This window comes from Octopus bimaculoides, unplaced genomic scaffold, assembly GCF_046866305.1.
Source record: "Octopus bimaculoides isolate indiv1 unplaced genomic scaffold, ASM4686630v1 contig133, whole genome shotgun sequence".
Lineage (NCBI taxonomy): Eukaryota > Metazoa > Mollusca > Cephalopoda > Octopoda > Octopodidae > Octopus > Octopus bimaculoides.
The window spans coordinates 1-15599 of record NW_028315383.1 but is presented as its reverse complement, the minus strand read 5'-3'; the positions used below and the strand labels follow the sequence as shown (position 1 = coordinate 15599).

Below are 15599 nucleotides of genomic sequence, written 5' to 3'. Positions count from 1 at the left end.
CAGCATTTGAGTGTGGTTGACTAGGCAGCAGAAGACGAACGGTTGTTTCCGTGACGACTCGACGGTTCACTTCGGATATCTCCGTGACCTTCGTTACGGCTGCTAAAACGGGAGGAGGAGAAGAAAGCTAACGGGTTGTGTGTGCGTGCCTGTTCTTGTCTGTGTGTGGGCGTACTTGTTCTTGCCTCTGTGTCTGTGTGTCCGTTCTTGTTCTTGCATCTGTGTCTGCGTGTGCGTGTGTGCTTAATCTTGCCTCTGTGTCTGTGTGTCCGTGCTGCTTTTTGCCTCTGTGTCTGTGTGCGTGCTTGTTCTTGCTTCTGCGTCTGCGTGTGCGTGTGTGCTTAATCTAGCCTCTGTGTCTGTGTGTCCGTGCTGCTTTTTGCCTCTGTGTCTGTGTGCGTGCTTGTTCTTGCTTCTGCGTGTGCGTGTGCGTGTGTGCTTAATCTAGCTTCTGTGTCTGTGTGTTCGTGCTGCTTTTTGCCGCTGTGTCTGTGTGCGTGCTTGTTCTTGCTTCTGTGTCTGCGTGTGCGTGTGTGCTTAATCTAGCCTCCGCGTCCGTGCATCTTTTGCCTCTGTGTCTGTGTGTCCGTACCGCTTTTTGCCTCTGTGTCTGTGTGTGTGCTTGTTCTTGCCTCTGTGTCTGCGTGTGCGTGTGTGCTTAATCTAGCTTCTGTGTCCGTGCTGCTTTTTGCTTCTGTGTCTGTGTGTCCGTGCCACTTTTTGTCCCTGTGTCTGTGTGCGTGCTTGTTCTTGCCTCTGTGTCTGCGTGTGCGTGTGTGCTTGTTCTTGTCTCTGTGTCTGTGTGTCCGTTCCTGTTCTTGCCTCTGTGTGACCCGGAAATGAAAATCCAAAAAATATACGGAAATGGGTTTAAAACAATGTGTAGGAAATGAATATGAAAAAAAAGAAAAGGTGCACAAAGCAATGAGAGGGTGGGGAAAGGACTTCGGAAATTTCACAAGATCCGATAATACACAAAATCCGAAAATTGACAAGATCGTAGATATGAAATAAGCACTATCTTTGTGATATGTATGAGAAATTCCCCTCCCATGATGAATGATTTAACTCAAGAGAAAAACCCGGATACAGGTGACAAACCATCATTCTGTCATAGTGGTGCCTTGACAGCACACAAAGATACACATACAGGAGAGAAGCCATACCATTGTGAAATCTGTGGTAAATCATACATTTGTAATAGTCAGTTGACTATTCACAAACGTGTTCATACAGGAGAGAAGCCATATCATTGTGACATCTGTGGTAAATCATACTTTGAAAGTAGTGACTTAACTAGACACAAACGTATTCATACTGGAGAAACACCATATCATTGCGATATTTGTGGTAAATCATTCTTTGATAGCAATTACTTAACTAAGCACAAACTTACACATACATGAGAGAAGCCATATCATTGCGATATCTGCAGTAAATCATTGTCTGGACATAGTCAGTTGACTATTCACAAACGTGTCCATACAGGAGAGAAGCCATATCATTGTAACAACTGTGGTAAATCATTCCCTCAAAAAGGTAACTTAAGTAGACATTTGACTATTCATACACAGGTGTAACAGAATCAATATAAAAATTTATTACAAAATAGCAACAAGTATGAATATTTTGTCTGCTAAAACACAGGCTTTATTCCTCCTCAAGCTTGATGTTAACAACTTCAGTTTCATGAACGTCAACATGAAATTCATGAATATCAACTTTAGTATCATGTATATATCCAAATATATCAACACAGCGATGACTTTGATTTTTGAAGAGATGGCTGTGTGGTTAGGAAGCTTGCTTCCCAGCTACATGGTTTCAGGTTCAGTCCCATCGCGTGGCATTTTGGGCGAGTGTCTTTTGCTATAACCCTGGGCCAACCGAAGCTTTGTGATTGAATTTGGTAGGCGGAAGTTAATGCCATGTGTGTACATGTCTGTGTATGTGCTTGTGCCTCTCCGAAAGAGAGAGAGGGATTGTGCTGGACTTTTGAGGAATTTGTTGGGAGAGAAGAAAAGAATGGGAATAATGAATAAAAATTTTAAGTGACGTTGATTTGGTCTTTCTTGTGTTTTCATCATTATCTTCCTTTATCCTTAGTGGTCCTACCTCGTTTAAATAGTAAAACATCAATTGGAGCCATGGATAGCTCATTTATGTACCCACAGTGTACACGGATATATACATATTAACTAAAGCCAAAAAGGGATTTGTCCTTCCAGTTATGCATATATCTACAAGTAACTGTCATCGCTGGTCCCCAACAGAGGGACCAGCTATTCAAATTGACAGTACGTTGGTAGATAAAGCAGTTCAGGGTGTGAAGACAAAACATACCTTTGCTCATTCACTCTCTCCTGCTCTCTCTCCACAAGAAATCGAAGTCTACTTGTTAAGCACTTAAAATTTTGGTGTGAAAAATTGCTAAAGAACAAAACTGTTTTGCAGCGTAGGTCTTATACATCCTGTGATCTATATATCCAGTCATTTTAGTAGGTATGTAAAAGATATTGTTTTAATACACATTGACTAAAATGTTTTTTGTCCAGACAGCGTTACCACTTCGTTTATTATTGTTTTGAAAGTTCTTTGATTTTTCATTCTTATGTAATCCACATTAAATAAATGACAGTGTCGTCTGTCTTTATGTACATCTTTACGAGTTTTGTGTTTCATCTTTACGAGGTCGATAAACTGAGTACCAGTTTCATACAGGAGTCGATCTAATTGTCTCGCCCCTCCCCACAAATTTTGGGCCTTGTTATTAGAGTAGAAAAGAATGTTTGCAATCTTGATTTGTTATGTCATTTAACTGTCTTCTTTATCTTAGTTTCTTTTTCTGTTTCAGAATATCACATCCTGTTGACAGAAAAGAAATTTCTTCATTCAGACGTGCCTTTGATATTTTCATCAACTTTTATTGACTAAAGGAAGACGATATATTTATAAGGAGCATTCATCAATACATCAACCTCTTTATCTGAAGAAAGTCTATGACAAAATACTGCGAAATATTTCTTCTGGACGATGGAATTCACAGCAACAATTTCAAGTCTTTGCTGTCTGGAATATAGAGGAGGTGATTGCTTTGCCGGTTACTTAAGCTTGGATAACTTTACAAAGGAGTGGACAGTTTTCACATCCTGATTTACATATTAAACAAGATCTCAGATAAAAGAAACAACATTAAATTATTCCCTGAAAATAGAGACTCAACTGAACAAAAATATATTCATAGAAATGAAAAAAATGCTATCTTTGTGATATGTATGACGAATTATTCTCTCACGATGAATCATTTAACTACACCAAAAAACCTTTATACAAGAGAGAAGCCATATCATCGTAATATCTGTGGTAAATCATACACTTGGAATAGTCAGTTGACTATTCACAAACGTGTTCATACAGGAGAGAAGCCATATCATTGTGACATATGTGGTAAATCATTCTCTAGAAGTTGTGACTTGCCTGAACACAAACGTATACATACAGGAGAGAAGCCATATCATTGTGATATCTGTGGTAAATCTTTCTCTCAAAGTGGTGTCTGGAATAGTCACAAGCGTATTCATACAGGAGAAAAGCCATATCCCAGTGATATCTGTGGTAAATCATACATTTGGAATAATCTCTTGACTATTCACAAACGTGTCCATACAGGAGAGAAGCCATATCATTGTGATATCTGCGGTAAATCATTCTCTGAAAAAGGTCACTTAAGTAGACATTTGACTATTCATACATGTGTAGCATAATCAGTATCAAAATTTATTACAACATAGCAACAATTATGAATATTTTGTCTGCTAAAAGACAGGCTTTATTTCATGGATGTCAACATGAAATTCATGAATATCAAGTTTAGTATCATATATATATCCAAATATATCAACACAGCAATGACTTTGATTTCTGAGGATGATTGTGCTGGACTTTTGAGGAATTTGTTGGGAGAGAAGAAAAGAATGGGAATAATGAATAAAAAGTTTAAGTGACGTTGATTTGGTCTTTCTTGTGTTTTCATCATCATCATCCTTTAACCTTAATGGTCCTACCTCGTTTAAATAGTAGTGATATCTGTGGTAAATGTTTCTCTCAAAGTTGTGTCTTGAACAGTCACAAGCGTATTCATACAGGTGAGAAGCCATATCATTGCGATACCTGTGGTAAATCACTCTCTAATAGTAGTCCTTTGACATCACACACACATACACATACAGGAGAGAAGCCATATCATTGTGACACCTGTGGTAAATCATTTTCTACAAAAGGTCACTTAAGTAGACATTTGACTATTCATACAGGTGTAACATAATCAGTATCAAAATTTATTAGAACATAGGAACAATTATGAATATTTTGTCTGCTAAAAGACAGGCTTTATTTCATGAACATCAACATGAAATTCATGAATATCAAGTTTAGTATCATATATATATCCAAATATATCAACACAGCAATGACTACATGGTTTCAAGTTCAGTCCCATCACGTGGCACCTTGGGCGAGTGTCTTCTGCTATAGCCCCAAGCCGACCTCGTAAAGATGAACATAAAGACAGCGGAGACTGTCATTTATTTAATGTCAATGTTTCCAGTGGTCAGAATCCATTGAAGCATGGAAAGATTTACTGCCTGACACGAAACTGTGCCGATGGCACGTAATAAGCAGCATTTGCGTGTGGAAGACGAACGGTTGTTTCCGTGATGACTCGACGGTTCACTTCGGATATCTCCGTGACCTTCGTTACGGCTGCTAAAACGGGTGGAGGAGAAGAAAGCTATCGGGTTGTGTGTGCGTGCCTGTTCTTGTCTGTGTGAGGGCGTACTGGTTCTTGCCTCTGTGTCTGTGTGTCCGTTCTTGTTCTTGCATCTGTGTCTGCGTGTGCGTGTGTGCTTAATCTAGCCTCTGTGTCTGTGTGTCCGTGCTGCTTTTTGCCTCTGTGTCTGTGTGCGTGCTTGTTCTTGCTTCTGCGTCTGCGTGTGCGTGTGTGCTTAATCTAGCCTCTGTGTCTGTGTGTCCGTGCTGCTTTTTGCCTCTGTGTCTGTGTGCGTGCTTGTTCTTGCTTCTGCGTCTGCGTGTGCGTGTGTGCTTAATCTAGCCTCTGTGTCTGTGTGTCCGTGCTGCTTTTTGCCTCTGTGTCTGTGTGCGTGCTTGTTCTTGCTTCTGCGTCTGCGTGTGCGTGTGTGCTTAATCTAGCCTCTGTGTCTGTGTGTCCGTCCTGCTTTTTGCCTCTGTGTCTGTGTGCGTGCTTGTTCTTGCTTCTGCGTCTGCGTGTGCGTGTGTGCTTAATCTAGCCTCTGTGTCTGTGTGTCCGTGCTGCTTTTTGCCTCTGTGTCTGTGTGCGTGCTTGTTCTTGCTTCTGCGTCTGCGTGTGCGTGTGTGCTTAATCTAGCCTCTGTGTCTGTGTGTCCGTGCTGCTTTTTGCCTCTGTGTCTGTGTGCGTGCTTGTTCTTGCTTCTGCGTCTGCGTGTGCGTGTGTGCTTAATCTAGCCTCTGTGTCTGTGTGTCCGTGCTGCTTTTTGCCTCTGTGTCTGTGTGCGTGCTCGTTCTTGCTTCTGCGTCTGCGTGTGCGTGTGTGCTTAACCTAGCTTCTGTGTCTGTGTGTCCGTGCTGCTTTTTGACGCTGTGTCTGTGTGCGTGCTTGTTCTTGCTTCTGTGTCTGCGTGTGCGTGTGTGCTTAATCTAGCCTCCGCGTCCGTGCAGCTTTTGCCTCTGTGTCTGTGTGTCCGTACCGCTTTTTGCCTCTGTGTCTGTGTGCGTGCTTGTTCTTGCCTCTGTGTCTGCGTGTGCGTGTGTGCTTGTTCTTGTCTCTGTGTCTGTGTGTCCGTTCCTGTTCTTGCCTCTGTGTGACCCGGAAATGAAAATCCAAAAAATATACGGAAATGGGTTTAAAACAATGTGTAGGAAATGAATATGAAAAAAAAGGAAAGGTACACAAAGCAATCAGAGGGTGGGGAAAGGACTTCGGAAATTTCACAAGATCCGATAATACACAAAATCCGAAAATTGACAAGATCGTAGATATGAAATAAGCACTATCTTTGTGATATGTATGAGAAATTCCCCTCCCATGATGAATGATTTAACTCAAGAGAAAAACCCGGATACAGGTGACAAACCATCATTCTGTCATAGTGGTGCCTTGACAGCACACAAAGATACACATACAGGAGAGAAGCCATACCATTGTGAAATCTGTGGTAAATCATACATTTGTAATAGTCAGTTGACTATTCACAAACGTGTTCATACAGGAGAGAAGCCATATCATTGTGACATCTGTGGTAAATCATACTTTGAAAGTAGTGACTTAACTAGACACAAACGTATTCATACTGGAGAAACACCATATCATTGCGATATTTGTGGTAAATCATTCTTTGATAGCAATTACTTAACTAAGCACAAACTTACACATACATGAGAGAAGCCATATCATTGCGATATCTGCAGTAAATCATTCTCTGGACATAGTCAGTTGACTATTCACAAACGTGTCCATACAGGAGAGAAGCCATATCATTGTAACAACTGTGGTAAATCATTCCCTCAAAAAGGTAACTTAAGTAGACATTTGACTATTCATACACAGGTGTAACAGAATCAATATAAAAATTTATTACAAAATAGCAACAAGTATGAATATTTTGTCTGCTAAAACACAGGCTTTATTCCTCCTCAAGCTTGATGTTAACAACTTCAGTTTCATGAACGTCAACATGAAATTCATGAATATCAACTTTAGTATCATGTATATATCCAAATATATCAACACAGCGATGACTTTGATTTTTGAAGAGATGGCTGTGTGGTTAGGAAGCTTGCTTCCCAGCTACATGGTTTCAGGTTCAGTCGCATCGCGTGGCATCTTGGGCGAGTGTCTTTTGCTATAACCCCGGGCCGACCGAAGCTTTGTGATTGAATTTGGTAGGCGGAAGTTAATGCCATGTGTGTACATGTCTGTGTATGTGCTTGTGCCTCTCCGAAAGAGAGAGAGGGATTGTGCTGGACTTTTGAGGAATTTGTTGGGAGAGAAGAAAAGAATGGGAATAATGAATAAAAATTTTAAGTGACATTGATTTGGTCTTTCTTGTGTTTTCATCATTATCTTCCTTTATCCTTAGTGGTCCTACCTCGTTTAAATAGTAAAACATCAATTGGAGCCATGGATAGCTCATTTATGTACCCACAGTGTACACGGATATATACATATTAACTAAAGCCAAAAAGGGATTTGTCCTTCCAGTTATGCATATATCGACAAGTAACTGTTATCGCTGGTCCCCAACAGAGGGACCAGCTATTCAAATTGACAGTACGTTGGTAGATAAAGCAGTTCAGGGTGTGAAGACAAAACATACCTTTGCTCATTCACTCTCTCCTGCTCTCTCTCCACAAGAAATCGAAGTCTACTTGTTAAGCACTTAAAATTTTGGTGTGAAAAATTGCTAAAGAACAAAACTGTTTTGCAGCGGAGGTCTTATACATCCTGTGATCTATATATCCCGTCATTTTAGTAGGTATGTAAAAGATATTGTTTTAATACACATTGACTAAAATGTTTTTTGTCCAGACAGCGTTACCACTTCGTTTATTATTGTTTTGAAAGTTCTTTGATTTTTCATTCTTATGTAATCCACATTAAATAAATGACAGTGTCGTCTGTCTTTATGTACATCTTTACGAGTTTTGTGTTTCATCTTTACGAGGTCGATAAACTGAGTACCAGTTTCATACAGGAGTCGATCTAATTGTCTCGCCCCTCCCCACAAATTTTGGGCCTTGTTATTAGAGTAGAAAAGAATGTTTGCAATCTTGATTTGTTATGTCATTTAACTGTCTTCTTTATCTTAGTTTCTTTTTCTGTTTCAGAATATCACATCCTGTTGACAGAAAAGAAATTTCTTCATTCAGACGTGCCTTTGATATTTTCATCAACTTTTATTGACTAAAGGAAGACGATATATTTATAAGGAGCATTCATCAATACATCAACCTCTTTATCTGAAGAAAGTCTATGACAAAATACTGCGAAATATTTCTTCTGGACGATGGAATTCACAGCAACAATTTCAAGTCTTTGCTGTCTGGAATATAGAGGAGGTGATTGCTTTGCCGGTTACTTAAGCTTGGATAACTTTACAAAGGAGTGGACAGTTTTCACATCCTGATTTACATATTAAACAAGATCTCAGATAAAAGAAACAACATTAAATTATTCCCTGAAAATAGAGACTCAACTGAACAAAAATATATTCATAGAAATGAAAAAAATGCTATCTTTGTGATATGTATGACGAATTATTCTCTCACGATGAATCATTTAACTACACCAAAAAACCTTTATACAAGAGAGAAGCCATATCATCGTAATATCTGTGGTAAATCATACACTTGGAATAGTCAGTTGACTATTCACAAACGTGTTCATACAGGAGAGAAGCCATATCATTGTGACATATGTGGTAAATCATTCTCTAGAAGTTGTGACTTGCCTGAACACAAACGTATACATACAGGAGTGAAGCCATATCATTGTGATATCTGTGGTAAATCTTTCTCTCAAAGTGGTGTCTGGAATAGTCACAAGCGTATTCATACAGGAGAAAAGCCATATCCCAGTGATATCTGTGGTAAATCATACATTTGGAATAATCTCTTGACTATTCACAAACGTGTCCATACAGGAGAGAAGCCATATCATTGTGATATCTGCGGTAAATCATTCTCTGAAAAAGGTCACTTAAGTAGACATTTGACTATTCATACATGTGTAGCATAATCAGTATCAAAATTTATTACAACATAGCAACAATTATGAATATTTTGTCTGCTAAAAGACAGGCTTTATTTCATGGATGTCAACATGAAATTCATGAATATCAAGTTTAGTATCATATATATATCCAAATATATCAACACAGCAATGACTTTGATTTCTGAGGATGATTGTGCTGGACTTTTGAGGAATTTGTTGGGAGAGAAGAAAAGAATGGGAATAATGAATAAAAAGTTTAAGTGACGTTGATTTGGTCTTTCTTGTGTTTTCATCATCATCATCCTTTAACCTTAATGGTCCTACCTCGTTTAAATAGTAGTGATATCTGTGGTAAATGTTTCTCTGAAAGTTGTGTCTTGAACAGTCACAAGCGTATTCATACAGGTGAGAAGCCATATCATTGCGATACCTGTGGTAAATCACTCTCTAATAGTAGTCCTTTGACATCACACACACATACACATACAGGAGAGAAGCCATATCATTGTGACACCTGTGGTAAATCATTTTCTACAAAAGGTCACTTAAGTAGACATTTGACTATTCATACAGGTGTAACATAATCAGTATCAAAATTTATTAGAACATAGGAACAATTATGAATATTTTGTCTGCTAAAAGACAGGCTTTATTTCATGAACATCAACATGAAATTCATGAATATCAAGTTTAGTATCATATATATATCCAAATATATCAACACAGCAATGACTACATGGTTTCAAGTTCAGTCCCATCACGTGGCACCTTGGGCGAGTGTCTTCTGCTATAGCCCCAAGCCGACCTCGTAAAGATGAACATAAAGACAGCGGAGACTGTCATTTATTTAATGTCAATGTTTCCAGTGGTCAGAATCCATTGAAGCATGGAAAGATTTACTGCCTGACACGAAACTGTGCCGATGGCACGTAATAAGCAGCATTTGCGTGTGGAAGACGAACGGTTGTTTCCGTGATGACTCGACGGTTCACTTCGGATATCTCCGTGACCTTCGTTACGGCTGCTAAAACGGGTGGAGGAGAAGAAAGCTATCGGGTTGTGTGTGCGTGCCTGTTCTTGTCTGTGTGAGGGCGTACTGGTTCTTGCCTCTGTGTCTGTGTGTCCGTTCTTGTTCTTGCATCTGTGTCTGCGTGTGCGTGTGTGCTTAATCTAGCCTCTGTGTCTGTGTGTCCGTCCTGCTTTTTGCCTCTGTGTCTGTGTGCGTGCTTGTTCTTGCTTCTGCGTCTGCGTGTGCGTGTGTGTTTAATCTAGCCTCTGTGTCTGTGTGTCCGTCCTGCTTTTTGCCTCTGTGTCTGTGTGCGTGCTTGTTCTTGCTTCTGCGTCTGCGTGTGCGTGTGTGCTTAATCTAGCCTCTGTGTCTGTGTGTCCGTGCTGCTTTTTGCCTCTGTGTCTGTGTGCGTGCTTGTTCTTGCTTCTGCGGCTGCGTGTGCGTGTGTGCTTAATCTAGCCTCTGTGTCTGTGTGTCCGTGCTGCTTTTTGCCTCTGTGTCTGTGTGCGTGCTTGTTCTTGCTTCTGCGTCTGCGTGTGCGTGTGTGCTTAACCTAGCTTCTGTGTCTGTGTGTCCGTGCTGCTTTATGACGCTGTGTCTGTGTGCGTGCTTGTTCTTGCTTCTGTGTCTGCGTGTGCGTGTGTGCTTAATCTAGCCTCCGCGTCCGTGCAGCTTTTGCCTCTGTGTCTGTGTGTCCGTACCGCTTTTTGCCTCTGTGTCTGTGTGCGTGCTTGTTCTTGCCTCTGTGTCTGCGTGTGCGTGTGTGCTTGTTCTTGTCTCTGTGTCTGTGTGTCCGTTCCTGTTCTTGCCTCTGTGTGACCCGGAAATGAAAATCCAAAAAATATACGGAAATGGGTTTAAAACAATGTGTAGGAAATGAATATGAAAAAAAAGGAAAGGTACACAAAGCAATGAGAGGGTGGGGAAAGGACTTCGGAAATTTCACAAGATCCGATAATACACAAAATCCGAAAATTGACAAGATCGTAGATATGAAATAAGCACTATCTTTGTGATATGTATGAGAAATTCCCCTCCCATGATGAATGATTTAACTCAAGAGAAAAACCCGGATACAGGTGACAAACCATCATTCTGTCATAGTGGTGCCTTGACAGCACACAAAGATACACATACAGGAGAGAAGCCATACCATTGTGAAATCTGTGGTAAATCATACATTTGTAATAGTCAGTTGACTATTCACAAACGTGTTCATACAGGAGAGAAGCCATATCATTGTGACATCTGTGGTAAATCATACTTTGAAAGTAGTGACTTAACTAGACACAAACGTATTCATACTGGAGAAACACCATATCATTGCGATATTTGTGGTAAATCATTCTTTGATAGCAATTACTTAACTAAGCACAAACTTACACATACATGAGAGAAGCCATATCATTGCGATATCTGCAGTAAATCATTCTCTGGACATAGTCAGTTGACTATTCACAAACGTGTCCATACAGGAGAGAAGCCATATCATTGTAACAACTGTGGTAAATCATTCCCTCAAAAAGGTAACTTAAGTAGACATTTGACTATTCATACACAGGTGTAACAGAATCAATATAAAAATTTATTACAAAATAGCAACAAGTATGAATATTTTGTCTGCTAAAACACAGGCTTTATTCCTCCTCAAGCTTGATGTTAACAACTTCAGTTTCATGAACGTCAACATGAAATTCATGAATATCAACTTTAGTATCATGTATATATCCAAATATATCAACACAGCGATGACTTTGATTTTTGAAGAGATGGCTGTGTGGTTAGGAAGCTTGCTTCCCAGCTACATGGTTTCAGGTTCAGTCGCATCGCGTGGCATCTTGGGCGAGTGTATTTTGCTATAACCCCGGGCCGACCGAAGCTTTGTGATTGAATTTGGTAGGCGGAAGTTAATGCCATGTGTGTACATGTCTGTGTATGTGCTTGTGCCTCTCCGAAAGAGAGAGAGGGATTGTGCTGGACTTTTGAGGAATTTGTTGGGAGAGAAGAAAAGAATGGGAATAATGAATAAAAATTTTAAGTGACATTGATTTGGTCTTTCTTGTGTTTTCATCATTATCTTCCTTTATCCTTAGTGGTCCTACCTTGTTTAAATAGTAAAACATCAATTGGAGCCATGGATAGCTCATTTATGTACCCACAGTGTACACGGATATATACATATTAACTAAAGCCAAAAAGGGATTTGTCCTTCCAGTTATGCATATATCGACAAGTAACTGTCATCGCTGGTCCCCAACAGAGGGACCAGCTATTCAAATTGACAGTACGTTGGTAGATAAAGCAGTTCAGGGTGTGAAGACAAAACATACCTTTGCTCATTCACTCTCTCCTGCTCTCTCTCCACAAGAAATCGAAGTCTACTTGTTAAGCACTTAAAATTTTGGTGTGAAAAATTGCTAAAGAACAAAACTGTTTTGCAGCGGAGGTCTTATACATCCTGTGATCTATATATCCAGTCATTTTAGTAGGTATGTAAAAGATATTGTTTTAATACACATTGACTAAAATGTTTTTTGTCCAGACAGCGTTACCACTTCGTTTATTATTGTTTTGAAAGTTCTTTGATTTTTCATTCTTATGTAATCCACATCAAATAAATGACAGTGTCGTCTGTCTTTATGTACATCTTTACGAGTTTTGTGTTTCATCTTTACGAGGTCGATAAACTGAGTACCAGTTTCATACAGGAGTCGATCTAATTGTCTCGCCCCTCCCCACAAATTTTGGGCCTTGTTATTAGAGTAGAAAAGAATGTTTACAATCTTGATTTGTTATGTCATTTAACTGTCTTCTTTATCTTAGTTTCTTTTTCTGTTTCAGAATATCACATCCTGTTGACAGAAAAGAAATTTCTTCATTCAGATGTGCCTTTGATATTTTCATCAACTTTTATTGACTAAAGGAAGACGATATATTTATAAGGAGCATTCATCAATACATCAACCTCTTTATCTGAAGAAAGTCTATGACAAAATACTGCGAAATATTTCTTCTGGACGATGGAATTCACAGCAACAATTTCAAGTCTTTGCTGTCTGGAATATAGAGGAGGTGATTGCTTTGCCGGTTACTTAAGCTTGGATAACTTTACAAAGGAGTGGACAGTTTTCACATCCTGATTTACATATTAAACAAGATCTCAGATAAAAGAAACAACATTAAATTATTCCCTGAAAATAGAGACTCAACTGAACAAAAATATATCCATAGAAATGAAGAAAATGCTATCATTGTGATGTGTATGACGAATTATTCTCTCATGATGAATCATTTAACTACACCAAAAAAAACCTTATACAAGAGAGAAGCCATATCATTGTAATATCTGTTCTAAATCATACAGTTGGAATAGTCAGTTGACTATTCCCAAACGTGTTCATACAGGAGAGAAGCCATATCATTGAGATATTTGTGGTAAATCATTCTTTGCAAGCAATGACTTAACTAAACACCATCTTACACATACAAGAGAGAAGCCATATCATTGTAAATCTTTCTCTTCAAGTAGTTATTTGACTTGTCATATACGTATTCATACAGGAGAAAAGCCATATCATTGTGATATCTGCGGTAAATCATTCTCTGAAAAAGGTCACTTAAGTAGACATTTGATTATTCATACAGGTGTAACAGAATCAATATGAAAATATATTATGAATATCAACTTTAGTATTATGTATATATCCAAATATATCAACACAGCAATGACTTTGAATTTTTGAAGAGGATTGTGCTGGACATTTGAGGAATTTGTTGGGAGAGAAGAAAAGAATGGGAATAATGAATAAAAATTTTAAGTGACATTGATTTGGTCTTTCTTGTGTTTTCATCATCATCTTCCTTTAACCTTAGTGGTCCTACCTCGTTTATATCCGTGTACACTGTGGGTACCCACAGTGTACACGGATATATACATATTAACTAAAGCCAAAAAGGGATTTGTTCTTCCAGTTATGCATATATCGACAAGTAACTGTCATCGCTGGTCCCCAACAGAGGGACCAGCTATTCAAATTGACAGCACCTTGGTAGATAAAGCAGTTCAGGGTGTGAAGACAGGGAAGGCCCCCGACCCATCAGGAGTCACCGCAGAGATGCTTAAGATATCTGGCAGTGTCGACTATAGTCTAGTCACCCATTATGCTCTGCTGCATGTGTAATGTCAGTGTGCAGACATGACAGAGTGTGAGCGCCCTGAGAGAAAAGTTGGGCATGGGAAGCATCAGATGTGTCACCATAGCCAAGTGGAAATGGTGTTTCCTGGGGAGGAAAACACACAACCATTGTTTGTCAAGCGATGCTGGGGTGACAGACACACAAATATATACACACACATACATGCATGCATATGCTCACGAACCACATGGTTCCGGGTTCAGTCCCACTGCGTGGCACCTTAGGCAAGTGTCTTCTACTATAGCCTCAAGCCAACCAAAGCCTTGTGAGTGGATTTGGTAGACGGAAACTGAAAGAAGCCCGTCGTATATATGTATATGTATGTGATTGTGTGTCTGTGTTTGTCCCCCCAACATCACTTCACAACCGATGCTTGTTTGTTTACGTCCCCGTAACTTAGCTGTTCAGCAAAATTAACCGATAGAATTAGTACTAGGCTTACAAAGAATAAGTCCTGGGGTCAATCTGCACGACTAAAGGCGGTGCTCCAGCATGGCCGCAGTCAAATGACTGAAATGAGTAAAAGAGTCAAAAAGGGGGAAAAAGAAGTGTAGAGATTAATGAAATGACGACAGGAATAAAAAAATGAGATGAAGAAAGTTTTTTATTCATTGCATTTCATTTAATTGGAGCGATGCGAGTCTGAAGAAGCTGCCAGTAGAATATATTAATAGACTTTGCTAGAATAATCTGGTGAAAATTGGAATTAAGTGGAAGGCAAGTTCTTGACAGAACAGGATAAATACAAAAACTGGAATGGATCCAAACAGTCGAGAATTGAAGAAATACAATCGCATCAAGGGAAATAATTTGTACAATACTTGAACGAAGGTCCAATTAATTTCTTAATTAAGGGCGTTATCACTGACTCGACTGTTTATATCCGAATGTGGTAAGTTGAGGAAATATTTTCTTCCAGGTCGTAATGGTGATAGTAATACGACTAAAAATGACGTAAGCAATAGAATTATGCCAACCTCTCGTTGTTACAGTAATTATTTTTCGAAGCGAAGACATAATTAGGAAAATATATTTGCTGGTCTTAAATAACTTGGAAAATGTAATGTTTATATGTTGTTTATGAAAACTGATGATCGATAGTCAGATGTGATATAAAGGAAATTAATTGGTAAAATGAGAGAAAAACGGCGTAATTAATTAGTAGAATGAGAGGAAACCGATTGAAGAATACAACATTAATATGTATTGTCCTGTTCTTTATAAGCCACTGATAAAACGGTCAGTTGACAAAGATTGCCGAAATAACATTAATGATGATTGTGGTTTCATATTTTGGCCCAGGGCCAGCAATGTTTCGTTGGAGTGGGAAGTCGATTAAAGGGAACTGAGTATTTCTCGAAAAGGATGAAAGGTAAATTCGGTCTGGTCTTATTTCAGCTTGCCGCCGAGAGAATGAAACAATGACGATGATAATCCATTCTACCGGAAGCACAAGTGCTCGACTTTGGGGGAAGGGATTAAGTCGATTAGATCGACCTCAATGCGACCCCGAAAGGATGAAAGGCAAATTCGGCCTCATGGGAATTTGTACCCGGAACAGAAAGACAGGCGAAATACCGCTAAGCATTTCGCCAATTTTGTATTTCCTACAAGGGGACAGCG

General features: G+C 39.3%; 3 protein-coding genes across 3 annotated transcripts; all 3 read left to right on the top strand.

The window, feature by feature from the left end:
- The first annotated feature begins 794 nt into the window (after positions 1-794).
- Positions 795-4010, top strand: LOC149129150 (uncharacterized). The gene is made up of 2 exons (XM_089346744.1): positions 795-2502; positions 2855-4010. The coding sequence occupies exon 2, from the start codon at positions 3276-3278 to the stop codon at positions 3762-3764; it is 489 nt and encodes a 162-aa protein (XP_089202870.1). The 5' UTR covers positions 795-2502; positions 2855-3275; the 3' UTR covers positions 3765-4010.
- A 2569-nt stretch (positions 4011-6579) lies between these two features.
- LOC149129149 (uncharacterized) lies at positions 6580-9040 on the top strand. Its single transcript, XM_089346740.1, has 2 exons — positions 6580-7532; positions 7885-9040. The coding sequence occupies exon 2, from the start codon at positions 8306-8308 to the stop codon at positions 8792-8794; it is 489 nt and encodes a 162-aa protein (XP_089202866.1). The 5' UTR covers positions 6580-7532; positions 7885-8305; the 3' UTR covers positions 8795-9040.
- Positions 9041-10628: 1588 nt separating this feature from the next.
- On the top strand, positions 10629-13607 carry LOC149129148 (uncharacterized). The gene is made up of 2 exons (XM_089346741.1): positions 10629-12268; positions 12621-13607. Exon 1 carries the CDS (start codon positions 10801-10803, stop codon positions 11170-11172), a length of 372 nt encoding a protein of 123 aa, XP_089202867.1. The 5' UTR covers positions 10629-10800; the 3' UTR covers positions 11173-12268; positions 12621-13607.
- Positions 13608-15599: the final 1992 nt, after the last annotated feature.